Below are 26,368 nucleotides of genomic sequence, written 5' to 3'. Positions count from 1 at the left end.
TTTGTCCCCTTGGCACCCAGGAGGCTGTTGGCTTTGTCCCGCACCCAAAAGGTTAAAATATCAATGTGTTGAGGAGCAGGGAGCCTTTTTGGGAGCACCCTTCAACCCAGAGGTACCACTTTGTCTTCGGGCCACTGGCTGGCGATGCCTTCGGGGAGAGATGGGCTCTGCTTTATCCCGTGCAGTGTCTCTTGTTCATGTGGATGGACGGTCATCGTAAGTCACTCTTCCCTCTGTGGCTGGTCCGTGGGACGCAGCCGCCTCCAAGCAGCGTGGTCTGTCCTGGCTCGGGCACCTCTGCAGCACCTCGCGGTGGTTACCCATGCTTGGGGCTGCTGCTGTTTTTCAGTAGTCGGGAGGAAAACGGTATTGGAAACTCCCTTTCCCCGCTCGAGAGAGCTGCAGGCCCATCTGACCGACTTGATGTGGAAAAACTGAGTCCTTCGAATTGGCATATGTGCCCCTCTCTTCTCTCTCTCAAGGAAGTATTTGGAAAACGCCGTATCGCTGGCGCCTTTCCACGGGGCAGAGGGCAGCACGGCACTGCCAGGGCTGAGTCGTGGCTGACAGGAGCCGTTCAGCCGTGCACAGATGGAAAAGACCTTGCGTTGGAGGCAAAGCGGGGGGAAAATCTTGTTGTCCGTCCCTTGGGGACGGCAAGGCGCTTGCAGACTGTGCCTGGGAGGTCCCTGAGGGCTGCAAAGGTGGCAAGGATTGAGGCTTGGCTTCCTCGGAGTCGGTCCGGGCCCCATGGCACACAGCGGGGATCCTGAGTCCGTCGTCTTCTCATTTCGAGTTTAACCCTGTTTCTTGCCGACTGAGTCAACGCTGAGAAATCTGCAAATCAGAGATTTGGGCAAAACCCCTCGGAGAAATAAGGCTTCTCGCAGAGAGGGACCCTCCCTCTGCCGAAGGACTGGTGGGGGGGAGCTCCCATCCCTGGCTCGGGCTGGTACCCGCCGTCGGGGAAGGGATGGGGCAGGCGGGAGGACGAGGAGGGAAAACGACCCAAATCAAGCTTGGTTTTGGATTTTTTTTTTCATCCATGTTTCCCTTCCGTGTCCGGTTCGCAGCTCAAGTTCCATCTCAGTATTTCAATAACTCAGGTGTTGTAAGAGATACGCGTCGAAACAAAGAACATAACTTATGTCACGTGAATTGTAAAGTTATTTGTAAAATTCCATAAATAAAATATATTCTGTAATGACGGAGCGTTGCAAGCGTGCTCTAGCGGTAGAAACCTCCCCCTGGTCAGAGCTGGCTGGGATGTGAAGGGGTGGGAGCTCCACTGGTTGAGGATTTTTCCAAGGGGAAGGGTTTGAGGCAGGCTGGAAGGGCTGGGTGATGCAATCCCGCTTTTCCAGCCCCAATTTCCAGGGCTGTGCAGTGCGGCGCGGCCGACGGAAGATGGCACTGACATTCCCCCCCCCTCCCAGCCGCCCCCAGCCTGCCCGCGTGGCACGGCGCTCCAAGAATTGCCTTTAGGGTTGAAAAGCCCTTTTTAAATTTTTTTTTTTTAAATTTTTTTTTTATTATTATTTTTTTAAATGTATTTCCAAGCATTGAGGTTTGGCTGGAGGGAAGATGAGGTTTCAGAGCCGGTCTGCAGGGTGTTATATTCCTCTCCAGCTCGCACGAGGGAGCCTGACTGGGAGCAGCGTTATTTGTGTCCTTGCTTCTCCACCCTGCATTAGGGGAAGGAAAGAGGAGGGGAAAAAAAAAAAAAAAAAGCAGCATACTTTGCTTTTCTACTTCACTTTTTTTGCCTTTTTATATACCATTACCCTCAAGCTGCCAGCTCCGAGGGGCGAGCGCAATTTTTAGAAACCCTGCTTGCAGCTAAAGAAAACAGATCTTGAAATTCTGTGGTGGTTTTTAAAAATAAATGCTATTCTAAGGAAGAAAGGTCACAGTGTGCATCTGACTTGCTCTCTCTCCTCCTCAGTGCTTCCAGAGGCGCTGTCGGGCAGCAGCGCTCCTGGCCTATGCCTCAAGGCTTCAGACGGGCCATTTTTTGCTGCAAAATCCCCAAGTTTTGATGAACGACTGCGACCTCGGTTACCCACCTCAGCAGACAAATTAAACCCACCAAGCCGCACTGGCTGGGCTCCCCCTCAGACAAACTCAAGCCCTTCTTGCTGTTTGTAGTGGGGGTGTTAACGCTCCTCTCTGCCTCCCCATATGCCACAAGCTGTCTGAACGCTGCCTGATTTCCCAATCTGCGCTGCCACAGAGTGGCGTGGAGCTTTATTTTTACCTACTTTCCTACCCTCCCCACTCCTCTCCTGGCCCTAAGGGGAGGCCATGGCAGAAGGGTGGGAAGGGGCCTTCGCGGCCCCTCTCCTCACAAGCCTCCCGCCATCTTGCCGCCCCCCCTTCCCCGTCGCCTAGCAACACCCCCTTCCCCTTCAAGATGGCGGCAGGAAGGGGCTGAGGACCCCCCCACGTGACGCGGGGCGCAGGCGCGGAGGGGCGGGGCGGGCGCGCAGGGGCGCCTGCGCAGTGAGGGAAAGGGGGGGGGCTGAGGGAGGAGGGCGGTGTGGTGGCGGCGGCGGCGGCAGCGGCCGGGGGGGGGGAAACGGGGAGCCGATCGCCACTGGGGCGACCAGCGGGTCCCCAGCACCGCCGCCGGGAGCACCCCGCGGCCCCCTCCTTTTGAGGAGGGGGGGGTGGTTGGCGGCGGGGGGGGGTGGAGGGGGAGAAGGCCGGGAGAGGCCCCCGCCGGCACCGCCAACCACCATGTCCGGGCGCGGCCACAACAAGCTGCCGACCACCGAGCGCATCGTCAAGGGTGAGGGGCCGGGGGCGGCGAGGGCGCCCCCTGCCTGCCCGGGGGGCGCGCAGGGGCGGGGGGGGAACCCCTGGGGTCGGGGGGGACACGCCGGGGCATGGGGGGGGCTGGTTTTGGGGGGGGAATTGCTGAGGTGGGGGGGGATCCCCTGGGTTTGGAGGGGGAGCTGGTTTGGGGGGGGGGCATCCCTGTGCTGGGGGAGCCCTTGGCGGGGGGGGACGAGCGTTGGGGGGGGGCATCCCCGAGCTGGGGAAGCCCTGGGGAGGGGGGGACCGTTAGGGAGATCGGTTTGGGGGGACATCCCCGAGCGGGGGGAGCCCTGGGTGGGGGGGGGGGACAACCGGTGGGGGGGGCATCCCCGAGCTGGGAGAACCCTGGGGAGGGGGGACCGTTGAGGGGGGGGGGGCTGGTTTTGGGGGGAGCGTCCCCGAGCTGGGGGAGCCCTGAGTGGGGGGGGGACAACCGTTGAGGGGGGGGGCATCCCCGAGCTGGGGGACCCGTGGATGGGGGGGCGATCGTTAGGGAGGTCGGTTTGGGGGGCCCATCCCCGAGCTGCGGGAGCTCTGGGGGGGGGTGATGGATCCTTGAGGGGGGGCATCCCCGAGGTGGGGGAGCCCTTGGGGAGGGGGGGGATGCCTGGAGTGACAGGGGGGGCTGTTCTGGTGCGGCACCCCTCTTAAGGGAGAGCCCGGGGGGGGGGGGGAACAGGCTGGGGAGAGCACTTTTCTGGCAGCAGCCTCTGCAGAGGAGCCGGGGGGGGCAGCTTTGGTCTTGGGGGGGGCATCTCTGCTCTAAGGGGAGCCTGGAGGGGGGGACCTGCTCTGAAGGGTTTCATTTTTGGCCTGGGGTGGGGGGGAAACCCCTGGTCTAAAAGGATGACCCGTCGTCTCCCTCCCCCCCCCCCCCCCCCCCCCCGCCTTTTTCTGGTGCAGGTCCTCAGCCTGGTGCAATATGAGGATGGGGATGATGGGCTGGGGGTGCCCCATGGGGATGTGGATGCATGGCAAGGAGGGGGCAGTATCCCTGCTTTGCTTGGCGGGGGGGGAGGGGGGGGATTCCTGTCCTGGGGAGAGCCCAGTGCCCGGAGGAGGAGAAGGGCAGGGTGCCAGCCCAGGCGGGCATCGTGCTCCTTCACACCCATGAGGTTCCCCCCACCCCGAGACCCCGCTTTGGGTGGTAAGGGGGGGAACCCTGTCCCTCCTTTGCGTCTCCTCCAGAGGATTTGGAGGGGGGTGAGAGCCCCTCCAGCACCTCCTGCCTCCCCCAAAGCCCCGTTGGCTCTTTGGATGCCCCCGGGCGGGTGCCAGCTGGCCCCCTCTCTGGCACCCGTTATAGCAGGCACTATTTTTGAACGAGCAGAAGACACCGAAGCGGTTAACGAGGAGAGAAATGCGTTAGCGGAGAAACTCTGGGATTAGAGGGAGGCTGGGATGCTGTACATTTTGCTGCCCTAATTGATCCGGTGCCATTCCCATCCCCACGCACCGGGGAACATCCCCTGCGCGCCTTCGCTCGCTTAAACTTGTGCTCGGCACCCACCGCCGTAGCCAAGGGGCACCCAGTTGTCCGAGTTATACAACCCCCCTGCCTGTTATTAAATCTCCTCGCCCGGCCGGCTTGCATCAGTGCCGGCAGTCGAGCCGGGTGATAAAAGGAATGTTTTTCCCAGGAATGGTTATAATACACGTCTATGGAGGTGTCCCCACTGGGGGGATGCACGCTGCCATCTCTACCTTCTTCTCTGGATGGATCTAAGTGATTTTTTTAGCCTGTCATGTGGCCGATCACATGTTTAGATGTTAATAACCGTGGCCTTAAACGAAGGGGAAAGTGGACGAGGGTGGCAGCCTGGACTTTGAGGGCCCCCCCCGCCTTGGTTAGCTCTGGTTTTTGATGGGTTGCTTTCAAAGCATTGCTAGAAATAAAGCTGGATTTGGGGGAGCCGGGGTCTTCCCCGGAGCTGCGCGTGTGGCTGGGTGATTTGTAGGTCTGCGGGCAGCGGTGTGAACCGTAAATCTCCTGCTAAATCCCAGGCAGCTGCCTGTGTTTAGGTTGGCCTTGTTCGGGGAAGGTAATGTCAATGCAGCCATTATGATTCAGCTGAGTCGTCCCTACCGACACGCCGTCCCTGCTGCTCCAGCTTCCACAATCCCAGGAAATCCCGTCAGCAATCCTGCCGACGTTATCGACACCACATGGAGGGGGGGGTCGACCACCCTGCCGCATCTGCAATGCCCCACTAATTTTGGTAATTAGTCCCTAGCCAGGTGGGGTGGAGGCTCGTGGCGTTGGCTGGAGCCCACTCGCTCTGAGAGCCACAGGAACTTGTCGAGGAAAATGTTTGATTTCCCCCCCAGGTACCCTTGGGACACGGATTTGAGAGCCTCTAGAAATCTAGGGAGGAGTAGCTTCTTCCCTGGCTGTGATTATTGTTTAAAGGTGGTGACATTGTTCGTGGTTATTAATAATTTAAACCTGAAGATAAAAGCTAATTTTGCTCAATTGGAAATGCCTACAATTAAGTAGGATGTAGAATTTTAACTATGTTTAACCTATATATTTACATCTCTAGAGCCCTGCAGAAGTGTTAACTATAATTATGTTTAGTCAGGAGAAATACAGTGTTTCCATTTGCCTCCCTTTTGTGCTTAAACTTGTACACGGGTACCTTCAAGTTCTTTGTTAAAATCTCTAATTCTGGGGTTTGTCAAGAATTGCTTTTTAGTAGCCCCGTTGTAGCAGCAAAGTGATAACAGAGATCATTAATGTTCCAACTTGGTGCTTGCAGGAGAGCTCTTGGGGTGGTTATGCTGGAAATCAGAGTGATTAGCGAGGTCTGGTTATCTACTTCAGCCCGAATTTAGGCTCAGATTAACCAACGGATCCAAGCTGTGTGAAATACACGTTTTTCAGGTGTGTGGGTGCGATGCTTTGGGCTGCTGCGGTGCCTCTGAAGCACGTAGGTTGGATGCTGGAGCTCAGGTGTGATGGGTGCCTTTTTTCCCCCGCTCCGTGCCCCGAGAAAACAAACCTGCAGAGCTTTTTGTGGCACAGAAGTGATCCCACTTCATTCCACCTCCAGCGGATCACGCCTGCGAGGTGTGCTGTCCTCAGGGAGGCAGAGCTGCGTGCCACGAGGATCCTTTCCAAAGGCATGTGAGCACGGCTGAACGGCAGAAGGCAACCCAGTCTTTGCAGTTGCATCCATGAAAAATTATTTAAAAAAAAAAATACCCCAGAGTACTGGTATTTAGACACCCAGCCAGAGCAAATAATTTAGAGTGATTTTTCTAGATGTGTGTGTTAGCAAAGCGTCGCGCCATCACAAAGCTGGTGAAGGAGGAGCAGCGAGGAGCTGGTGCCCTCCTTTTGGCAGCCCTTGTGTGTTTGTCAGTCGTCGGTGACATCCCTCATCCCCGTACGGTTCAATAGTGTTTTATATTTTATTTGTTTTATGAAGTACTGCTGGGTTTCTGCCTTTCTGTAGATGGGCAGGCTGCGCCACCGGCAGTGGGGTTCATAGTGGTGATAGAAAACTGGGACTGGTGCTGAGACCATGTAGGTAAAGGTCTTCTGTAAAAAAAAAAAAAAAAAAAAGTGGATTTTCCAAGTTTGCGCTTTGCTGTTCCTTTCATAAGCACTTGGGCTTTTTTCAGGCACGTATCTAGTTTGTTTTTTCCTGGTTGGAAGATTTAAAGCGTGTGTGGGGGACGTAAGACCCCCGAACATGATGCTTTCGTACATATCAGCTGTCTGATTCCTGGCGTGAACCTCCCAGGTATGTTGTAGCTCATCTGTTTAATATCTAATTAAGGTTTGTGGGAGCGAAGGAGCGGTGGGGCAGCTTCCCTCACCAGTATCTCCCACCACGTGCGTGTTGGGCTCGAGTAAAGTCAGGCTGGAGCAGAAAACACCCAACGAGCTGCTCCCCTTCTCTTGGCACGGCGAACGCCTGCCTTCGGAGGGTGGCGGAGATGCTGCTGGAGTCCAGTCCCACAGGATTTGTTCAGCCAGGCTCCTGGTGCCTTTGACAGAAGCCTCTGGGGAGCCAAAAAACCGACATTGGATCAATAAATGCCATCTTCAGAAGCTTTGGAGAGCTTCCCCCACGCTGCTGCCAAGTGGAGAGGGTACAGAGGGTGTGCTGCTTCATCTTGCTGCCCGAAGACGCTTTCATTTTATGAAAAATGTGTAGCTTTCTTACCTTGTTTTTAACATAAACGACTACTCCTAAAATGCAGTCGGCTGGTTGAGCGTTGGGCTTTCTCTGGTTGCGGTAGGTTGGGAGCTGTGCAAAATTTTTTATAACAGATCACATTGATACAAAAGTCGAAGTAGCTTTGTGGTTCCATCTTAAATCTTACATACAGGGGAAAGTGTGGTTGTTGAAAAGAAGAAATACGTAGCACCATCACTACGATCGCTGTTCGTTTCGCGTTTGTCTTCTGTAATGCTTTGGTTCGTTTGTCTTGTTGAGTGTTGCCATTTTGTAGCTAATAAGGAACATTTTTTTGGGGAAAAAAGAGCTGCGAAAATGGCTAAAAATGGAGATAAAGGCCAAGGTGCATGGCCTCAGACCTCGGGCGTGCCGGAGGAAAAGTGCAAATACCATCTGAGTCAAGATGCGGTGGTGGGATCCCTAAAAAGCAAGTTGTGTCATAGTACAGCAACTCGTCTGGACGGAGCTCAAGAAGGTCTTGAGTGTAGATAGCCCTTCAAGCATCAACCCCGTAGGATCTCTCCGAATTACTTGGGAATCTGGTCTTTTGGGAGGTCTTTCTTGCAGGAAAGATGCGGAGTTATTTGTAAATGGGATGTACTAAGAAAAGGGGCAGGTTTCTGCCTGCGCTGAGACTGGAGGTTGCAGAATTGGTGCTGATTTTTGCCAGATCATGTGGCACTTCATCCGAAAATGAATCAGAAGTTAAACGCAGCGCTAAGCGCCACTTCTACAAATGTTTTAGGGTAATGCAAGCTGTTCGGCTCTAATATGCTTCATGTAGCCCTCATCTGCCCCCAAAAAAGGCAGTACCCTTTTTTTTTGTCTGTGAAACTTCCCCGAACCAGGTTTCTTTATAGCCTGTAGCAGAGATGCTCTGCTGCCGTGTGAATCAACAGAAATGCCACCACTGGTGGCGAAAACTAAACCCCAATGCCAGCCTTGGCTACTAAAACCTGTTTAGAAACCTGTGATAAGACGTCAGGGAAAGCAGATTGGGCTTTCTTTTGATTTATTTCCTCTGAGAACAACACCAGATGCTTCAGATGGGCGCTGGAGGTGGGACGGAGGGGAGGGAAGGCCGTGTCCCTTTGGAGCCCCCCGTGTTTAATATGATGTTTCTGCTTCTGGATATCAGCCTGGGAAAGGTTAATCCCGTTCTCCCCCCAGTTCAAGGCTCTGCCGGATGCTCAGAGGACCCGTTCTGTAGCAATGAGAACAAATGAGCCCCCATTAGCTTGGTACTGTGCTGAAATTTTATTTTATTTTTTTTATTTAATAAAAGAAACGCGGAGTTGAGAGGGATTTGTGATGGGTTTGGTGCTCGTTGGGTTGCCCAGGCAGGAGAAGGCAGGCTGTTCCTTAGGAAGTAGGGCAGGGTGCTGGCTTAAAATAGCGACGAACGTCGGGCTGCTTGTGATGAAGGGAGCTATTTAGGTAAATCCTGGGGTCTTGTGGGGGCAGAGCTGCCTGCTAATCTAAAGATACTCCTCGGAGACCTATATTTGTCCGGGATCCTTCCCGGCTTGGCTGGTTTTCCAGGTGTTCCCTGTTGGATCCTTTGCTCTCCTCTGCAGCTTGCCTTGGGATGGTGGGTGTGTTTACTAGACCTACAGCGCGTTAATGTCTTGGATGCTAATGGAATTAGACATCATTAAGCAGTGGGAGCGAGGAAACAGGCTACGTAAAGGCATCAGCATTATCCTATAATGCAAGGCTTGGCTCTGAATGGCTCTTGCAGGCTGGTCTGCCAGGCTCAGGGCGCTGAAGAGGCATATGCCGATGACACTTGAGAGCCCGGTCAAGTGTACTGGGAAGAGCCTACAGGGCAGGGAGAAGGAGGGATGGGGAGCAGCTCTGCACCCAGAGCATCCCTGGTTAGGATGGCATGGACCAGAGGTGAGATGGAGGATGGAAGGTGGATCCTCAAAAGGGGTAGGAAGATGAAATCTTGGTGCAGCTTTTAAAGGATTTGGCTGGCAGGGAGGAGGAACGTCAGGGCTGCACTTGGACTTCAGACCTCCAGCCTCCGAAGCAAAAGCTCACTGCTGTCTCTCGCTGCAGCATCTCCAGCTATGGCGCCTTAATAGGATCTCACTGCGTTTGCATTAGGAGCAGAGGTGGATGTGAGCGTGTTGAGTAACGCGACCTCCTCCAGCCAGGAGCCTGGCTCTGCTGCCAGAGAGGGCATGTGGGGTTTAGCTCTCCAGAAGCCTACATCAGTCTCCTGCCTTCTGAGTGCTTCCCCCCTTTAGCGAATACCTTTGCAGTGGTGGTGGCTGTGAGATGGGATTTAAAGTGCTTTCCTTGCTCCGAGCTGGATGTGGTGAGAGTGTGCAAGGATCTATTGCATGCAGCTCTGGGGTCCCCAACAGCAGAAGGACGCGGAGCTGTCGGAGCGGGGCCAGAGGAGGCCACAGAGATGCTGGGAGGGCTGGAGCCCCTCTGCTATGAGGACAGGCTGAGAGAGCTGGGGGGGTTCAGCCTGGAGAAGAGAAGGCTCCGCGGAGACCTTGGAGCCCCTTCCAGTCCCTAAAGGGGCTCCAGGAAAGCTGGGGAGGGACTCTGGAGCAGGGAGGGGAGCCGTGGGACGAGGGGGAAGGGTTTTACACTGACAGAGGGGAGATTGAGATGAGATCTGGGGAAGAAATTGTTTGCTGTGAGGGGGGTGAGCCCCTGGCCCAGGTTGCCCAGAGAAGCTGTGGCTGTCCCATCCCTGGAGGGGTTCAAGGCCAGGTTGGCCGGGGCTTGGAGCAACCTGGGCTGGTGGGAGGTGTCCCTGCCCAGGGCAGGGGGTGGCACTGGGTGGGCTTTAAGGTCCCTTCCAACCCAAACTGTTCTGTGATCTCTCTTGTGTAAGACAAGTGCATCAGGGTGAATTTCAGGAAAACGGAGAAGTGGTGCCAACAGTGATCCCAGTAAGACTCCTCAGTTCCGTAGCCTGCCCTAGAAAAGGTTCCCGTTTATCAGTTGCTGATGTCTAGCAAATGTAGTAAAATGGCTTCTCAAACAGCAGCAAGAGTATTATCCCAAAAGTGATTTTTTCAGATACGTATCACAAAGGTTTCCTGGAGGAAGACCCCAGACAGAAGCGCAGAGGGCTGGTTTTGCTGGTTCAGTGATAACTGGGGGCTCCTGTCGTCGAGCTCCATCCTTGGCACATGAAGGTCTGTGAAGCTGCTCTGAAAGCATCGCTAGATCTTATTTAGCCTGTTTTTTGGGCTACTTTTTGGTTTGCAAGAAAGCTGCTCTGGCTGCTCTGCAGCGTGGCCGCTGGGAAGGTTTTAATTAGTTTGCAGCTCCCTTCAGACCGTCTGCACCTCTGTGGGGTTATAAGGTGATACGTGGGTATAAATGTCAAAGACTGGAGTAAGCGCATTGCAAGAAATGGTTTAACCGGCGCTATTTTGATCCCATGTGAAGGCAGCGCGTGTTGAAGCATTAAGGCGTGAGATGGGAAGAGAAACCGAGACCCCTGTCGTGTGTGAATTGGTCTTTTTTTTTTTTTTTGCTGCAGTGGTGATTGCAAGCGCTCAAATTCTCATTTATCGATGGTGTGACCACCTTTTGGTGGATGTGGTGAAACAGGCTGGGCTCTGCTTGCTTCCACCGGCTCCAGCCCCAGCGTTTCTGGGTGTTATTTCGTTCAGGTTTCCTGTGTGGAGCAGCCGATTCCTGCCTCCAACCTCATTCCCACTGAGATCTTGCAAGTACGCAATGTGCAAAACCGTGGCTGCTTTAAAAGTAGCTTTAAAATTGGAGCCAGCACCCCCCTCCCCTGCCGCTGGTGGGGTCAGATTTACATTCCCCAGCAGGTGGGGGATTTGCCTTTGACACAAAGACCCCGCTGTTCTTGTATTAATGATCTATATTAGTGGACACGCTGGCAGCTTGCTAACCTTGTGAAACAGGTGGTGAATTTCCCTGCCTGCTGACATCTAGGAATCCCTTCCCGTCTCCTTTGGGGAGCTGATTTTTTTTTTTTTTTTTTTTTAAAGTAGCTGCAGCTGTTTTTGCTCTAGACCTCGGCCTTTTTCTTTCCCTCTTTTTCTTTTTCGCTCAAGCTGAGCAGGGACCCCCCTCCAGTTGGCCGAGAGACCATCCCACTGATGGACCTGTTGAGAGAAAGGCGCCAGGTTTGCTGTATATCATATAATACATATATTTTTAACTGCTGAAAAGCCTCTAGAGCTTGAGGGTCTCAAAAGGGATTTTTTTCCAGGCTGGTATTGAGGGCTTATGTGCTCTCCTTGACGGTAGCCGGTGAGTTGGCATTTGGTGATGTAAGGAGCCCGTGTCCCCGGCAGAGGACTTGGCTCTGGACAGATTGTCTCAGTGACAATCCCAGGTAAATCCGCATCAGTGCCCGTCATTAAGAGAGGGACCTGCGCATGGCAACGCGGGCGCTGGAAACTTGACGGACCTTGCAAGCAAGTACGATCTTAACGTCTGCCTTGCTCCCAAGGAGGCTGAAAAAATTTGACGCCCACCGAGGGAGTTTTTGAGCCAGTCTCTGAGCCACGGAGCACTTTGGCAAGAGCAGGACTGGCACCACAGCACAGATTTGGGTCACGGACGAGGTTCGGCTTCATTTTCGGTGCAGGAACACCGGCGCAAAGAGCCGATTGCTGTGGGGAAAGCTTTGCGGACGGCTCCCCTGGTTGAGACCTGGGTGGCTGATGTGCGGTGACAGTCTTAAGTCGCCTCTGTTCTAATTAAATACTCACGGTTTTAATCTCACACAGCTCCTGGAGGAGCGCGGAGAGGGAGCAGAGTGCCAGCTCCACCTCGTGGGTCAGTAGTCCGGCGAGGGACCACCAGAGCTGGCTCAGGGCTTGCCAGCCATGGCAACCTTGGCACATAGCTCTGTTGGTGAACCCTCCTTGAGTAGCCATGGTTTACTTTGGCAAAGGCACCTGTTTTTTTTTTCCCCCTAGGCTGATAACACTATGTACTGTCCGTGCTAGATGTTTTGCCAGCAGAAGAACAATTTAACGATAATTACCTCCTATCCTGATTAAAGATTTTAGGAGTCCGTGAGCACAGTTCAGGTAGCTATAAGGTTTTAGAGGCTGGACGGCTTCCGAAATGCTCAGATGGACTTTAATTTATGTAGCTTTTATGATTATTTTTTTTTTTTTTAAGCCTCTTGGCATCGCGCTTCGTATTTCTGCGGGTCCGTGGGAGCTTTAAGCGTGGCCTGGGTTATGCTCTTCTGGCACACGCTGTGTTTGTATTTGCGTTTTGATGCACGGGACTGGCGCTTGCTTTTTTTGGAATTAAATGCACCTGGCTTCTGCATAGACTGTGTGTGCCAGATTCCAGTAACCGAGAGTCACCGTGGCCTCAAAATTTGGGTGTTACTCCTCGAGTGACTGAAAGGTAGGTGATAAGGTAAAGGCAGATTCGCTGATGGGAATGGTTCCGTTGGTTAGTCTTTCTTGGTTTCATTCGGCTCTGGTATCACGATGACTGTGTCTCTCCCCCTTCGAAGAAATCATTTGGCTTCATAGAATTTGACATACACTACAGATATTTTTAGGGTTATTGGGAGGAGATATTCCGGTTGCCCTGCAAAAAGGAATCTGGCTTGAGGTGAGGAGCAGAGCCAGCTCTCTGGACCAGTTGCGCACTGGGAGGGCTGGCTTGAACTCCAGCAGCACAAGTTTCGGATAAAACTGGGGTGTTACGAACTGCATTTAATGTTTCTCTATATTTGACAGAGCTGCCATTCAGTAGGAATTTACACTTGCAAAATGGATGAGAAAGATACCCAAAGATACTCTCTGTTAACGGGGTTGGGGTGTGCGATGGGTTGGGTTGATGCTCAAGGCTGTGTATGGGGCTGTGTCCTCCTGCAGCTCTTCCAGGGGCGAGAAACGAGCTTTTTTTGCTCCGTTTCGTGAGTGCTCAGAGCCTCTGAAACCCAGGGTCCATTATTCATAAGGAAAAGGAAAATTGCTACCCACGGAAGAGTAGAAAGAACATGCAAACGTTTGGAGGAGAGCAGAAATGGCAATAGTAATTGTGTCTGGCCCTTGCGTTCTGCAAGGAGGGTGTTTGCTCCACTTGCTAGCTCTTCTGAGATGCTAATGTTATTTATATTAGCACCATCCATCAGCAAGGGGAGAATTTACTTATTTTCTCAGGTGATAGGAGGCTGGAGGAACAATATATTTCTTCCACTTCGTGATCACTGTATTTCCACATAGCTTCTGTGGCTGGAGAGAGCAGCAGTTCTCTGACACAGCAGGGTCAGGGCGCCTGTGCCAGCTCTGCTCCAGCCTGAAAAATGACATTATTTGTCAGGGCTTGGTCCAGGCTTTGAAAAAATTTAGTATCAAAAATACATCTGGTTTTGCAGACTCTCATGTAAATTTGCCCTGAGGCACCCCAGGGGAGAGAAGACTTCAAAACTTCATGCAAACCAGCGCAGGGATTCTTAAAGCAAAGGCATCTTGGCGTTTGATGACCAGAATTTTGTATCAATCATAATTTAAAAAAAAAATATTATTCCATGGAAATTTAGGTAATTGCTAATAACTATTAGGACTTAACAGCAAGTTTGAATTTGGCTGTAGCTGCTGATGTTCGAGCCATCCTTGCTTTTGATCTGGACCCCCCGATCGGGAAGCGCTGAAGCAGGTTGGCTGGAGCGTTGCTGTAGGTAACGACGGCATCCGTCTCGCCTTGGAGGGTTTGTTCCTGTTAAATGAGTGCAAGAGCTCCGCACGAGCCCGAAACTTCGGCTTTCTGCAAGCACAAAATGGCATTGCTGTTGCCTTTTAGTCGCTGAAATCCTCCGGGTTATTACCTCTCAGCTGGCTCCGTTTGAGCCCTGGACTCAGCTCTGAATAGCCCAATGTAGGTTAGGTGTGAATGGGAATAGGAATGTGATAAAAATAACATTAGGCTATTTGGAAATTGGGGAGGTGAAAAAAAACCCAATCCTGACCTGTTTGCTCATGCTATGCACGGCTCGACGCAGGAGGCGGCTTTCTCTTTGCCTTTCAAAAGGGGTATGGATGGCTCCCATGCAGATCTTTGGCTGTGGACGGTTCTACCTTTGGCTTCCTCGGTGGCCAGACCTCCCTGGTGGCAGACGGATGGATCTGGCTGTCATCCCCATCCGTCCCACCCGGGGCTGAACCACAGTCATGTAATTCAGATGCCTTCCAGCGCAGGTGAAGAAATTGTTAGTACCTTACCTCATGTGTCTGAGCATAAGTGAAGACAGCTTTTACTTGTGCTTAGTTTTGTCTGAGCCATACTGGCTGCTTCAGAATGCCCGAAATGTACCTTTTTTTTTCCCCCCAAAGTGCATCTGTAACCATCTGTTCAACTATCTAGCTGTAACATCATTTATTTGATGAGGAGCAAGCAGGGAAGGGGGCTATTGCATTCAGTGCCCTTCAGATTCCCTCCCAGATGGGTGTCCGGAGTTGCAGAGAAATCGCTCTCAAGTTTATCGGGCACGTTTAGTCCTGGATGATTTTTGGACTCGAAGCCCCACGTGGCCCAGGGTGAGAGGACACCTCTTTTTCGTTAGAAACCCAACCATTCGGGGAATAAACCGAGTTTTACTGTAGCTGCCACATCAATCAAATAGCCCTTGCTCCTTTTTCAGTAATGAAGCTGGCTTTGCTGCTCTGTACAGTCATCCGAGGGACTCTCAAAATATATAAACAATAATTTGAGGATCACTTTGTTTGCTCTTCCCTGGGACTGGCTCCTTCTGGAGGTGTGGATGGGTCAGCCCTGCTCTGCCTGCTGCCGCCACCTCCAGTCCTGCGAGAAGAGGACCTTTGCTTCGTTTCTGCTGCTTTTTTTATGAAGATACATGATACATTATGTGATCCGACCCAATCTGTGCTGTGAGAGCCATGATGAAGCTGAAGTATGGATGTAGAAATACAGCCCAGGCTTTTTTTTTCCCCAGAGGAATATAGTCTTTTTGCACTGAGGAGCAGATGAATGGGCTGTGATGCTCTGGTTTTGGAGAGCTGGTGGTAAAGAAGCAGCTTTTTATCTGCTTTTTTATCTCCCATCCTTAATTATCCATGCCCTCTTGGAGGGCTGTGAATATCTGCTTGCTCCTGGACTGGCAAATAAAATCTGCATTTATTTTGTAATAAAGAGTCTTGCACCATAGTCTAGCAAAGATACCGCAGTCCTCTTGCTTTTACGGGATTCCCTCAAGCACAGGTGACCTCTTAATCCATTTTACACCTCAAAATTTTGCTTGCATTTGTGTCCTCCTGTCTGTGATTTGGCGTGCGGCGTCGGTCCTGCTGGCAGAGTGGGAATTGTAGGAATTCTCAATCTATGGAGTGTGTTTTGATGCCCTTGCAAAATCAGAAGTCCCAGACCTAAAGATGTAATTATTTAAACTACAACCACGTGCAACGTGTGGTTTTGTACACAAAGGGAAGATGGCAGGAAGATCCCAGCACTTGCTCACAATGTTGGGGATGTTTTATCCATCACTTTCGTTAATTATTGTCTGTGGGCAGTTCACGGAAGGAGCTGGCTCTGAGGATGAGCGTAGCACACTGCATCTTCGTGCTGCTTAGGCCATCTGTGACTAGCCACAGCGGTTTTTTTGTGAGATAAGGAGTTTTTTCCCCATTTTGCAGATAAGAGCAGGAAGCGGATGAGACTCTCCCACCTTTCTCAGTGCCCTGGGGGTGCGAGATTTCAGGTCAGCTTTTGCCAGCGCTGTCTGTGCATCCCAGATCCCTTCCTCGCCCTCCTGCTCCCTCCGACAGAAGTGAGCATTAATACGGATACAACTCAGATTTTTTTTTTTTTTTAAATAAAGTGGATATTTGTGCATCGGATAACCCCTTGCGCCGAGTTGACTAAAGCCCTTACACAAGTTATGCTGGCTAACAGGATTACTTGCTTTGACAACACTAATTACTTAAGCACTCGTCCTCATCCCCTGCTGTATGGGGGACACGGGCATCGCTGGGTTTGGGGTTCCCGTGTGTGTCTCTCTGGTGCGTGAGGATCTTTTTACGCCGCTCCCACGAAGCTTTTGAAGTTCTCGATGGCTCTGGGTGCACCACGACACCAGTGTCTGCTTCGAAATTGAGAAATCTTTTTTGGGGGGGGTTAGCGGGAAGCACGAAGAATAGAAAAGCGGTGACGTGGGGTAATCCCTTGCCTAGCGTGAGGTCTCCGCTGTGTGTCTGCATCCCCAGGATGGTGCTGGTCCCTCGGGCATCTCCGGAGCAGGTTTTTTTTCCTCCCCGTGCTCCATGCTGGCTGCAGCTTGGCTGGCAGACAGGCACGGCAGAGGAGAAGCCGGTTCCTTATCGTGCCCAAGCTCCTTGTGGGAGTGGAGCTGTGCAAAGCCAGCGAGGGAACTTACATAAAAGTTCTTGGCTGCTCGCATCGGCGTAGCCTCATATTTTATCTTGCATAACTCGGCTTGCTAGGGCTACCAAGAAAAGGCAAAGCAGACCATGCCAGGAGCTTTTCATGGATCTCTTCTGAGCTCTGTGATGGGCAGTACCGCTCTTGTGGTTGCACGCCATCTCTGTTAAGCTCTCTGTCCCGACTTCTGTGGGGTTTTCACTTGGGTAGGGTGGCTCCGGAGTCGGTGGCCGCGTTTGAAAGCCCGGGACGATGGGGAAGAAGGAGCTGAACGGTTCGTACTTCTCTGTTCTCTTCCTTATAAATAATTTGACCTTCAAGCGCTCTCTCACTTCCTTTGGAGTCAGATGGCAGATGCTAGGACAACTGCCCAGTTTGTAGAAGTACTTAAAAATCATTTTCCAAGTCACTCCATGGCAGGGAGTCCCAAAGCCTCCGGTGCCCCTCAGTCCTTGTCCTGTGCCCACGTTTCCACCCTGCTCCTCTTGGCCTCCCTTGTTCCAGCTGAACCTATTTGTGTCAGACCCCCTTCCTTCCGATGGACAAACGCTGCCGTCCTTGCACAGATCCGGGAAAATATATGAAATTCTGCAAAATGTCGAGTTGTTCATCAGTAACCAGTTAAAAAAAAAAAAAGTAACTTTTTTTTTTTCTTTTTCTTTTGGCTGTAGAGATGAGCGATATCTGCGTTCAAAAAAAACCCTGTTGTCCAGCCTGTGTTGGCATAAGCAGGGGTCTTGCTTAAACCTCTTTAATTGGCGGCTGCGTGGGGAAAGCGCTGCGTGTGCCCTGGACCGTTGAAGGCATGTGGGGGCACTTAGCACATCCCCAGCAGAGCCAAACTTCCAAAGCCACCGATGAAAGAGGGCCACCTTATCGTGGGCACCGGCTCCCCTTTCATTATAGCCCGCCCTTGTTCTCCTCTGTCCTACATTTCGTGTTATTTGAAAATTGATGTTGGGCTGCAAAGAATCTCTTGTGCTGCCTCTCCGCTTTTCCTCTCTGCCCCCTGGGTTTCCCAGCTAAAGAGCTGCTCTATTTGCATTTAAAAGAGATGGCTTGCATTCCTCTTAGTCTTTTATTATTTGACCACCGCTATTTTCGCCTGTTAAATCCGACATAGTTTGGCATATGGGCTGTCTTTGCTGGGTGGTGGGTAAGGACATCAGCTTCATTTGTGCATCAGATATTTTTCTTCTCTAGCTGGATTACAGTGAAGTGCAAATCTGTCTTTCACCACATGACATGATGGCATCAGAAGCGGGAGATGTGGAAGCAATGGTACATTATCTAGTGAGTGGGTTTCCTTACACGCGGCGTGTGTTGGAGGTACCACTTACTCAGAAGCAGGCTGGCACCGGAATCATTAAAAACGGCTGTAAAAGGCCCGTTTTCCTTCACAGAATCACACAGAATCACAGAATGGCCAGGGTGGGAAGGGACCTCTGGAGATCACCCCGTCCCACCCCCGGCCAGAGCAGGGTCACCCAGAGCAGGTGGCACAGGGACGCCTCCAGGCGGGTTTGGGATGTCTCCAGAGACGGAGACTCCCCCACCTCTCTGGGCAACCTGTGCCAGATTTTGGGGTCGGCTGGGGGATGCTCAGCAGGGATCAGACGGTCTGTCCGTCTGCCCAAGGTCTTACGGACAGTGGTGCCTCCAAGACCTTTTCACGGAATGGTCAGGGTTGGAAGGGACCTCTGGAGATCATCTCATCCAACTTCCCTGCCAAAGAAGGTTGGACGGGAACGCATCCATGTGGGTTTGGAATATCTCCAGAGAAGCAGACTCCACAACAGGGAAACTCTCAAAGTAAAGAAGTTTTTCCTCGTGTTGAGATGGAATTTCCCGTGTTCGTTCCAGTTTGTGCCCGTCACCCCACGTCCTGTCGCTGGCCACCACTGAGAAGAGTCTGGCCCCATCCTCTTGCCTTTAGCTATTGCTGAGCACTGATGAGGTCCCCTCTCAGCCTGCTCTTCTCCAGGCAGAACAGCCCCAGGGCTCGCAGCCTTTCCCCAGCAGAGAGATGCTTCAGCCCCTCAGCATCTCCGCAACATCCGCTGGACTCTCTCCAGCAGTTCCCTTCTGGAACCGGGAAGCCCAGAACTGGACCCAGTGCTCCAGATGGGGCCTCCTTGGGGCAGAGCCGAGGGGGAGGATGACCTCCCTCCACCTGCTGGCCGCGCTCTTCTGAATGCCCCCCAGGAGACCACTGGCCTTTTTGGCCCCCAGGTCCTATTGCTGGCTCTTGGTTTTGGGGTGGTGTCCCCTGTCCCCAGGGCCGGGAGGGTCCCCGCACCAGAGGAGGAGGCTTTTCTTGGGTCTGTGTGTGCCACCAGAGCCTGCAGCACCCCAGGAGCATCCCAAAGGAAAACCCACCCCAGCATCCGCTCACCCATCCCGCGGGATCGCTCCCTCCGCAGGGCTGGGCTGGGATCGCTTCGGTCCTGCTCTGACCGGCGGGGTGTTGAAAGGGCTGAACCCAGAGGGTTGAGGAGATGCTGGTTCTTTGAGATGTTTTGAGAAGGAAACGGAGTCCAGCACCTCAGATGATCTCTGGGATAAGATGCAAATTGATCCGTGGCGCACAGGTGCCACCGGCAGCTGGGTCCCACCTTTGGGGCTGTTTGACAGGATTTTACTTCTAGTTTTTCTCTTTTACCCAAACATCCAGGCCCCCTTCCTGGAATTTATTTTAAACCAAGGCACTATATAGCCTTTAAATATTATGCAGGCGTCGTGTGTTCTCCTTCTTTTTTAAATTAGCCGGGCCCGGGGTAAAGGTAGGTGAGGAAGCCGGATGGTTCTCACTTGTAACTATTATTTTTGCTTCGTGTGCTTCCTTTCTGCTAGAGGTCACCTTCTCACAAATAATACAATTGCCTAGCATGAAAATAATAATAATGGCTTTTAATGGGGTGGCTTTCTACCTAGATTTAAAACCCGGGGAATGCGTTGCAAGTAAATGAGGCTTTAACTTGCCTTAAATGCTGGATTCCACCAGGATTTACCAATTACTGAGCTTGGCATTAAGCTTTTTGAAGCGGCCCGTACCGGGAGGTGCGAGGCTGTTGCCTGGGGAAGGCACCTTCTGCTTTGCGGGTTTGTGCAGTTTCCTGACAAGTGTGAGTTTGACACGTAGTGGTCCTCCTACCTTAATCGCCAGTTTCGGGGAACCGGTGTGGTTTTTTTTTCCTCCTTTTGCTGATATTTGCCTGCAGTCCTGTTTTAGTGCAACACAATGATGACAACTCCCCCCGCTGAATTAGGAGACGGCTTTGGTGCCCGCGTTTTCTGTGGCTGCATATGGCATTTTTTTGTCTGCATACAGTGATTTTTTAAACATGCTGAGGGGTGTATTCGGTTGCTCTGGCAGCGTAGCTTTTCTTCTTTCAGTATTTGAGAGCATAATTTCAGTGAAAGTACATTTGGGAGTGCATGCTCGTCTCGAGGCTTGGAACGAAAGCCTCCCGCTGAAAAGACTGTAATTCTTTTTTTTTTTTTTTTTTTTCTTCCCCCTCCCCGAAAAAGAGACGTGTTGCTAACTTCTTCACTTCCATTTCCAGCTGTCCCATTTCCTCCCACGCAGCGGCTCACTCTGAAGGAGGTGTTTGAGGATGGGAAGCCGAGGCTTGACGTCTTGAAGAGCCACTTGGTGAAGGAAGGGCGCCTGGAAGAGGATGCGGCGCTGAAGATCATCAACGATGGGGCCGCCATCCTTCGGCACGAGAAGACAATGATTGAAGTGGAAGCTCCCATCACAGGTCAGAGGGCTTTCTGCGGCTGGAGTCCTAAATCAGGGCCATCTAGGAAACACGAGCTGCTCGGAGAACCAGCCTTTCTGCTGTCTTCCTTCCATAGAATCACAGAATGGTTCGGGTTGGAAGGGATCTTAAAGATCATGTAGTTCCAACCCCCCTGCCCTGGGCAGGGACACCTCCTACTAGACCAGGCTGCTCAAAGCCTCGTCCAGCCTGGCCTTGAATCCATCCGCAAAGGATTTTTTTTATTTTAATTGCCTGAACTCTCAGTAGAGAGGATTTTGCTTGTGTAGGTCGAGTACATCTTTGCGGAAGCTGGATGTAAAGCAGGGGTGGCCGGGGTCAGAGCGCAGCCATGCTATGCTCCTTATTGCCGTCATGACCTTTCTTTTCTTAGCATGTAATTCTGTCCCTCTTTTGTGCTGTTCTTCCTCCCCTAGTGTGCGGTGACATTCACGGGCAGTTTTTTGACCTGATGAAGTTGTTTGAAGTTGGAGGATCACCCAATAACACCCGCTACCTCTTCCTGGGAGACTACGTGGACAGAGGCTACTTCAGTATAGAGGTGACGAATAAAGTTGAGCCTGGGGATGCTAGTACTAAAGGAACCAAAAGTATTGAACTAAACTAGCAGATACAGATTTCTTGTGCTGGATTTTATGTTCTAGTCTAGGTTTGCGTGCAAGGAAGGACATGTAGGGAACTTACGGTATGATTTTTGGCAGAAATGTCATGATTTTGAATCGGATCCTCACCCAGTGACAGAGTCAAACAGCAGCCGTGGGGTTAATGACTAAACTCTAGCTTCTGAACTCGAGTTTTAATATCACTTGTAGCTGTCAGTCAGGGGAACAAGAGGGAGAGTTGATTGTATGTTGCGGGCAACAGGATCCTACCAGGCAGTGGGAAGCAAATGTTTAAAAACTTGCAAGATTCAGCTTTGCAGGGGAAAAAAAAAAAGCGCTACGCTCCTGAGTCACTGCTTCCCCACCGTCCCCCTGAAAGCACCAACCTCGCAAAGCCAGAGACAGGGTCAGGAGAAAGGAGCAATAAATCATCTGGGCTGTTGTATGTCTCGCTGTGACCCAGGGGCTTGGTGCTGAGGCATTTAATTGTGTATCTAACCACGCTGCGCCCGTGTGACAATCTGCCTTGTCACAATAATGCTGTCACCTTACAGACATCGGCCGAATGTCTGGCAGCGTGTTAGGATTCTGCGGCTCTGTGGGATGCCACCGACCGAGTACTGGGGTAACGCTGCCAGTTGTTGGTCTTAGAGGACAAATCATCGATGGGTCCCCGTGATCGCTGCTGGCTTACCGAAGACCTGGGAGCCTCAGAGCAGGCAGGATGGGAGAGCTAGTAAATGCCACAAATCCCACGGGATTGCAGCCTTCTGGTGTTGCAAAGGCAGAGCTGGGTGGAAAAAGAGAGCTTCTTCCAGTTGGAGACAATGTAATAGGGTCATTTGGGGAAACGGGGGCATGAAAAGTGGCAAAACTGGCCTGGAATAACAGAGTACGCGTTTTTTTCTTCAAAGAGGGAAGGTGCAGGAATAGCAGAGCTGTTGGGTCTGCAGAGGAGTCTTTCTCAGTTAAATTTTGGGGAGGAACTCTCACGGATAGCGATGAAGGCAGTTAATGCAAGCTCTTCTTTGAAGGGTTCTGCAGAGGATTTAGGAGGGTACCGCCGACAGCTTGCGCTTTAGCGGCGGTCTGGATTGCTTCCAGCCTGGCGCTTCGTGTGTTCCGAAACGCTGTCGGTGAGCCAAGGTGTGACGAGGAGCACTTTCCGGGGCAGCGGGGACGGATGCTGGAAAGGTGGGGTTGTGGCTTTTGGGATTTCTGCAGGAGGAGCCCCGTAACCCCTGGGGAGGAAGGGGAAGGACAGGCATCTGACCGCTTGTTTAAATGGTTTGGCTTGCGCCAAGCTGGGTTTGCAGTTTGAGTGTATTTACCTGGAAAAGAGATTATAACACGGCAACTCTTTCTGAGATAAGACGTGGGGTTTTTGTTTGTATTAACTGAGAAACCTTCAAATGAGAGTTGTCGTACCCTGTGTCTATGCACGAATTTTACAGATCCTGGGTGGTGAAGTGCTTCTGCCGCTCTCTGCTCCTACCCTGCGATTGATCTGGGATCTGATGTGGGGATTTTCCTCCCAGATCTGCAGAATTGAGTGCTGGAGTTGGGGATCGCTGCCCTCGTCTCTGCGTGCTGTGACAGTATGGAAGAATTCCAGGGGGATGGGTGATGAGTCCACCTTGGAGAACAGAGGTGGTGGGATTTTATTTTTTTTTGAGGAGGAAGGTCTGAAAATTAGAGGTAAACCCATCAGGTCCCTGTTGTGGCTTGCCCCTTCGACCCTGTGCAGGGCAGCCTGCTGTTTTCAAGCTCAAAAGCCTTGGAGCAGTTGGTCTTTGTAAGGTCTGAGCACAAGTTTCTTATTTTATGCTGCTTTTGACCTTCGTCCTTCCCCTTTCCCCCCCACATCTGCAGAGGGAAAGCCACCGTGCGCGGCATTACCCCACGGAGCCAGCATTGATCTTTCACGAATCAGGGTGGGCTTTGATTAGTACATGCGGGGGCTGATCCAAATGTCACTGATAAAGCAGTGTCGAGAAGGCTTCATTCCCTTATTCCTATTGATGTGTGCCTCTTCTTCCCACCTACTGCAACGCGCAGCCGCTGTGTTTCAAGAGATTCCCACCTGGGTGTGCAGAAACTGGTTTCTATAGTGAAATCGCAGGAGATTTGCAGCTGGCGTGAGAATCGCTACAAACAAAGGGTTAAACGGTGCCGAAAGGGTGTCTTTGCATTATATTTTTTGTTTAAAGACTTGTACAACATGCAAAGCTGGAGTCTGGAGCGCGGAGATCGCTGATGTGTGAGCGTTTTGGCTTTGGAGTTTTGATTGTTTTCTCCCAAAGGCTCTAGGTGATGGAAAAGGCATCCCAGTTTCCCTGCGCTGTCACCGCTGGGAAGGTGGGAGAGCACCAGCATCATCAGCCTTCCATGAGTCACCGCACAAACTTGTGCATCCATGGGCTGGGTGGGGAATATTAGCGAGTGCCTGCCCAGAGCTGCTGATAATCATGACCTTTTAACTGAATGAAATAGGAGGTAATTGTATAATTGCATCCTGATGCAGGCAATCAGGAAACAAGACGCAAAAACGGGGGCCAAGGAGGTGTTAAGGCAAACCGTGTTCCTTCTTAGCAGTCCAAATAACCCTTGCAAGCTTTCCCCATCGCTGTGAGTGTTTGGTTGTCAAGGTAAAAGGAGCAGTTTGTGGCTCAGACAAAAAAAAAAAACAAACACCTTTAAAACCCCCGAAAGGCTCTGTTCATCAGCTCAGCTGGATGTCTTCAACAAATTATTTCTGGGTCTCTAGCTTAGGGAAATTCTCATTTAAAAACGTTCATTCTCAGTAGGTATAATGAGGCTATGAAGCGTGGTTTGGTTGGGTTGTGTTTTGGGGTTGTTTTCTTTTAGACTTGTGGGGGGAGAAGGGAGGGAAGCAGCCGTGTGAAAGCTGCGACGGCTGATGTCTGGTGGAAGAGGACTTGCTTTTAGTCTGTGCCACAAAACCCACCGCGACGGCGAGACTAACTGGCCAGGGGCTCGGATATTATAGTGAAGGGGCTGAGAAGCAGCACGGAAATGGGGCTGACCACCTCCGTTTGGAGCTGCTGATGGGACATCATCCTGGTGGAGGGTTCTCTCACCAGTCTGCAAGTGGGAAAGATGCTCCCTTCAAAGTGCTTTAAGCTTTTAGTTACATCTCCTAGCCCTTACGTGAGGACCGTCCTGGTCTGTGAGGATCTGACCATTCTGCCAGAATACAATAAATAGAATTGTTTTATTAAATTATAAAGTGAAGCCATTATTATAACCAAAAATAGAATTTATGGAAAGAGTAGATTTATCAGTAAAGATGGCGTGATAATGGCATACACCTTTGCCAGACTGATTTTTCAAACCTGATCACAATAGGATGCATGATCGTTGTCTAATTATGGAATTGTACGTACGCTAATCTTGCCAGGATTGAATGCATTGTTTTATCCAAAATAATATTAAAGAGATCCGGTCAGTGATGCAAGGTGTGAGCGAAGGTAGATTTGAGGGCTGAACGCGGGATGCTGGACTTTCACCATGCTGTTTCTTCTGCGCCTGCTCCGGGAAGAGCTGCCAGGCTGGATGTTCATAATTTTCTCATAAATGCTGGATTTTTTAAATGGTAGGAGAGATTACGGTGCAGGTTGTTGCGGGCAGGTTTGGCGGCAGCCCCATTTGCGTTTGCTTTGGGTTACAGGTAGCAATTCCTGAGCTGCGGAGTGAAAGCGGGGGATCACATGGGGACATAAGCATGAATGCTTGGCTCTGGGCTTCAAACCGATAGGCAGAATAGGGAGAAAAGCAGATTATTGAAGCCTAGTAAGCCATAATTGTCTCGAGTTGCTACTAGGCTATTGTAAACAGGCGGTAATCAATTCCTGGGCACAGCGCCTTGAAAATCTGGGAAAAGGATCTCTACAATGAGGCATGTGAGTAGAGAAACCTTCCAGAGCTGGCGAGGGCTGTTGAATGTCCTTTCTCATCAGTACACCAGCAGTACCCGCTGTTGAATGTCCTTTTCTCATCCTTACCCCAGCGGTACCCGCTGTCGAATGTCCTTTTCTCATCCTTACCCCAGTGGTACCCGCCAGCCCCCACGTCCTCGTGAAATAGCTGCAAACCCCGGGGAACGTCAGCGGTACCGGGGAGGTGTGCTCTCAACGGCTGCGGTTCACTTGCTACATATCCAGGGAGAACTGTGGTGCTGAGTGACACCATTTGCTTCCATTTCCCTTTAAAACACTTCAAATGTACCTTTAAGTCTCTCTTCTGCAAGTTGCCGACCTTCTGTACATCCCAAATCCTCCCTTTTTTGATGGTGTCTCTCTACTTTCTTGCTTTGCTTTGCACCAGTGCCGCCAGTGCCGGTTGCTTTCTCCAGTCCTTAGCACGTCATTTAGTTCATTTATAGTGACTTTCACTTTTCAGTTCTCACGCTAGCCCAGAAGAGTGACATTTGGGTTGCAAACGCAGGAGGTTAAAGCTTTAAATCACAGGATAATTATAAATCATAGAATCATAGAATCCTCATTGTTGGAAAGGACCTTTGAGATCATTGAATCCAACCAAATGGTTTTGGTAGGAACGTTCCTCCCATTAACAGATGTAATAAAACATTATTTTTGCTAGCCTTAACCACAGCTTAAATTACTTGTTTCTGTTCAATTTTAAAATTCAGAATTTGCTATCCAGGTTTGTTTTCTTTGGGGTTGGATTCTGAATTGGACACAGACGGGTGCTTTACAGCTCCTTGGGGTTTTAGGGATCCCTGCGTGTAGCTGGGATGACTAATGTAGAGCTTCCCTTGCAGATTCAGTGCTTAAATACCATTATATCTAAGGTGTCTGTACTGGAAACTAGCTCGAAACTGGTTTATTTTGGTCCTGAAGGTTGTCTCCCTGCCCCAGCAGTTGGTTCCCGGAGATCTGTGCACCAGATCAGCAATGTTTTTAAGTGTCAAAACTGTTGACAGACTTCACGGTTCACGTTCTCAAAAGCGTGTGCTGTTTCTGTAGCATGGCAGCCTAAAGGGTAAGCTCTTATTAGAGACTTTAATCCAGATTTTCAAGCTTGCCTGTCATTACGTGTTGTCCTTCCAGCTCTCAAAATCAAGCAGGGAAATGTGATAACATTTCCCCGCGTTAGATACCAGCTGATTAGCCGTCAGCTCGATGACATATAGCACGGAAGGGTAAGAGCATCTTTCCAGCCCTTCCCTTCTTCACGTAGCCTCTTTGGAAAGCCACCGTGAAATATTTCCTGGTAAAAAAACCAAACGATTGTTTCAGTTGAACTTTGGTCCACGCTTCATCAAAGACGATCATTTTACAGGTGTCGCTGCTCGGAGAGGGGATGTGGAAAGCCCTCTTCAAAGCCAGAAGGCTTTAGTAAGCGTGGTTTTTGGCTAAGCTTTTCCTGTTTTGAACTTGAACTTCACATGACTGTCGCGTAAGCAGAAAAACGGAGGCGGGGGGGGGAAAGTCAGTGGGGAAGATCGAGCTTAATTTTCTCTTGATATTTCATGCAGTTGATTAAAAGGCTCGCAAGATGGCTGGCCGTTGTGCTTGCCGCTCTCTGGTTTCGATTGCAGCGGGAC

At 51.2% G+C, this 26,368-nt stretch overlaps 1 protein-coding gene across 4 annotated transcripts in view; it reads left to right on the top strand.

Moving 5' to 3' along the window:
- Positions 1-2,525: 2,525 nt before the first annotated feature.
- PPP3CC (protein phosphatase 3 catalytic subunit gamma) overlaps positions 2,526-26,368 on the top strand; it is a 41,148-nt gene continuing 17,305 nt past the window's right edge. For 2 of the 4 annotated variants that reach the window (XM_063358490.1, XM_063358489.1), the window contains exons 1-3: positions 2,526-2,791; positions 19,958-20,155; positions 20,593-20,717. In XM_063358490.1, coding sequence (XP_063214560.1) covers positions 2,740-2,791; positions 19,958-20,155; positions 20,593-20,717 — 375 coding nt within the window. In that variant the 5' untranslated portion in view covers positions 2,526-2,739. The remainder of the gene's footprint in view (positions 2,792-19,957; positions 20,156-20,592; positions 20,718-26,368) is intronic. The other 2 variants (XM_063358487.1, XM_063358488.1) reach the window with 1 other exon arrangement.

The sequence above is a fragment of the Chroicocephalus ridibundus genome, chromosome 23 (genome assembly GCF_963924245.1).
Source record: "Chroicocephalus ridibundus chromosome 23, bChrRid1.1, whole genome shotgun sequence".
Lineage (NCBI taxonomy): Eukaryota > Metazoa > Chordata > Aves > Charadriiformes > Laridae > Chroicocephalus > Chroicocephalus ridibundus.
Note: the sequence above shows the minus strand (reverse complement) of the source record. Positions and strands in the feature narration are given on the sequence as shown.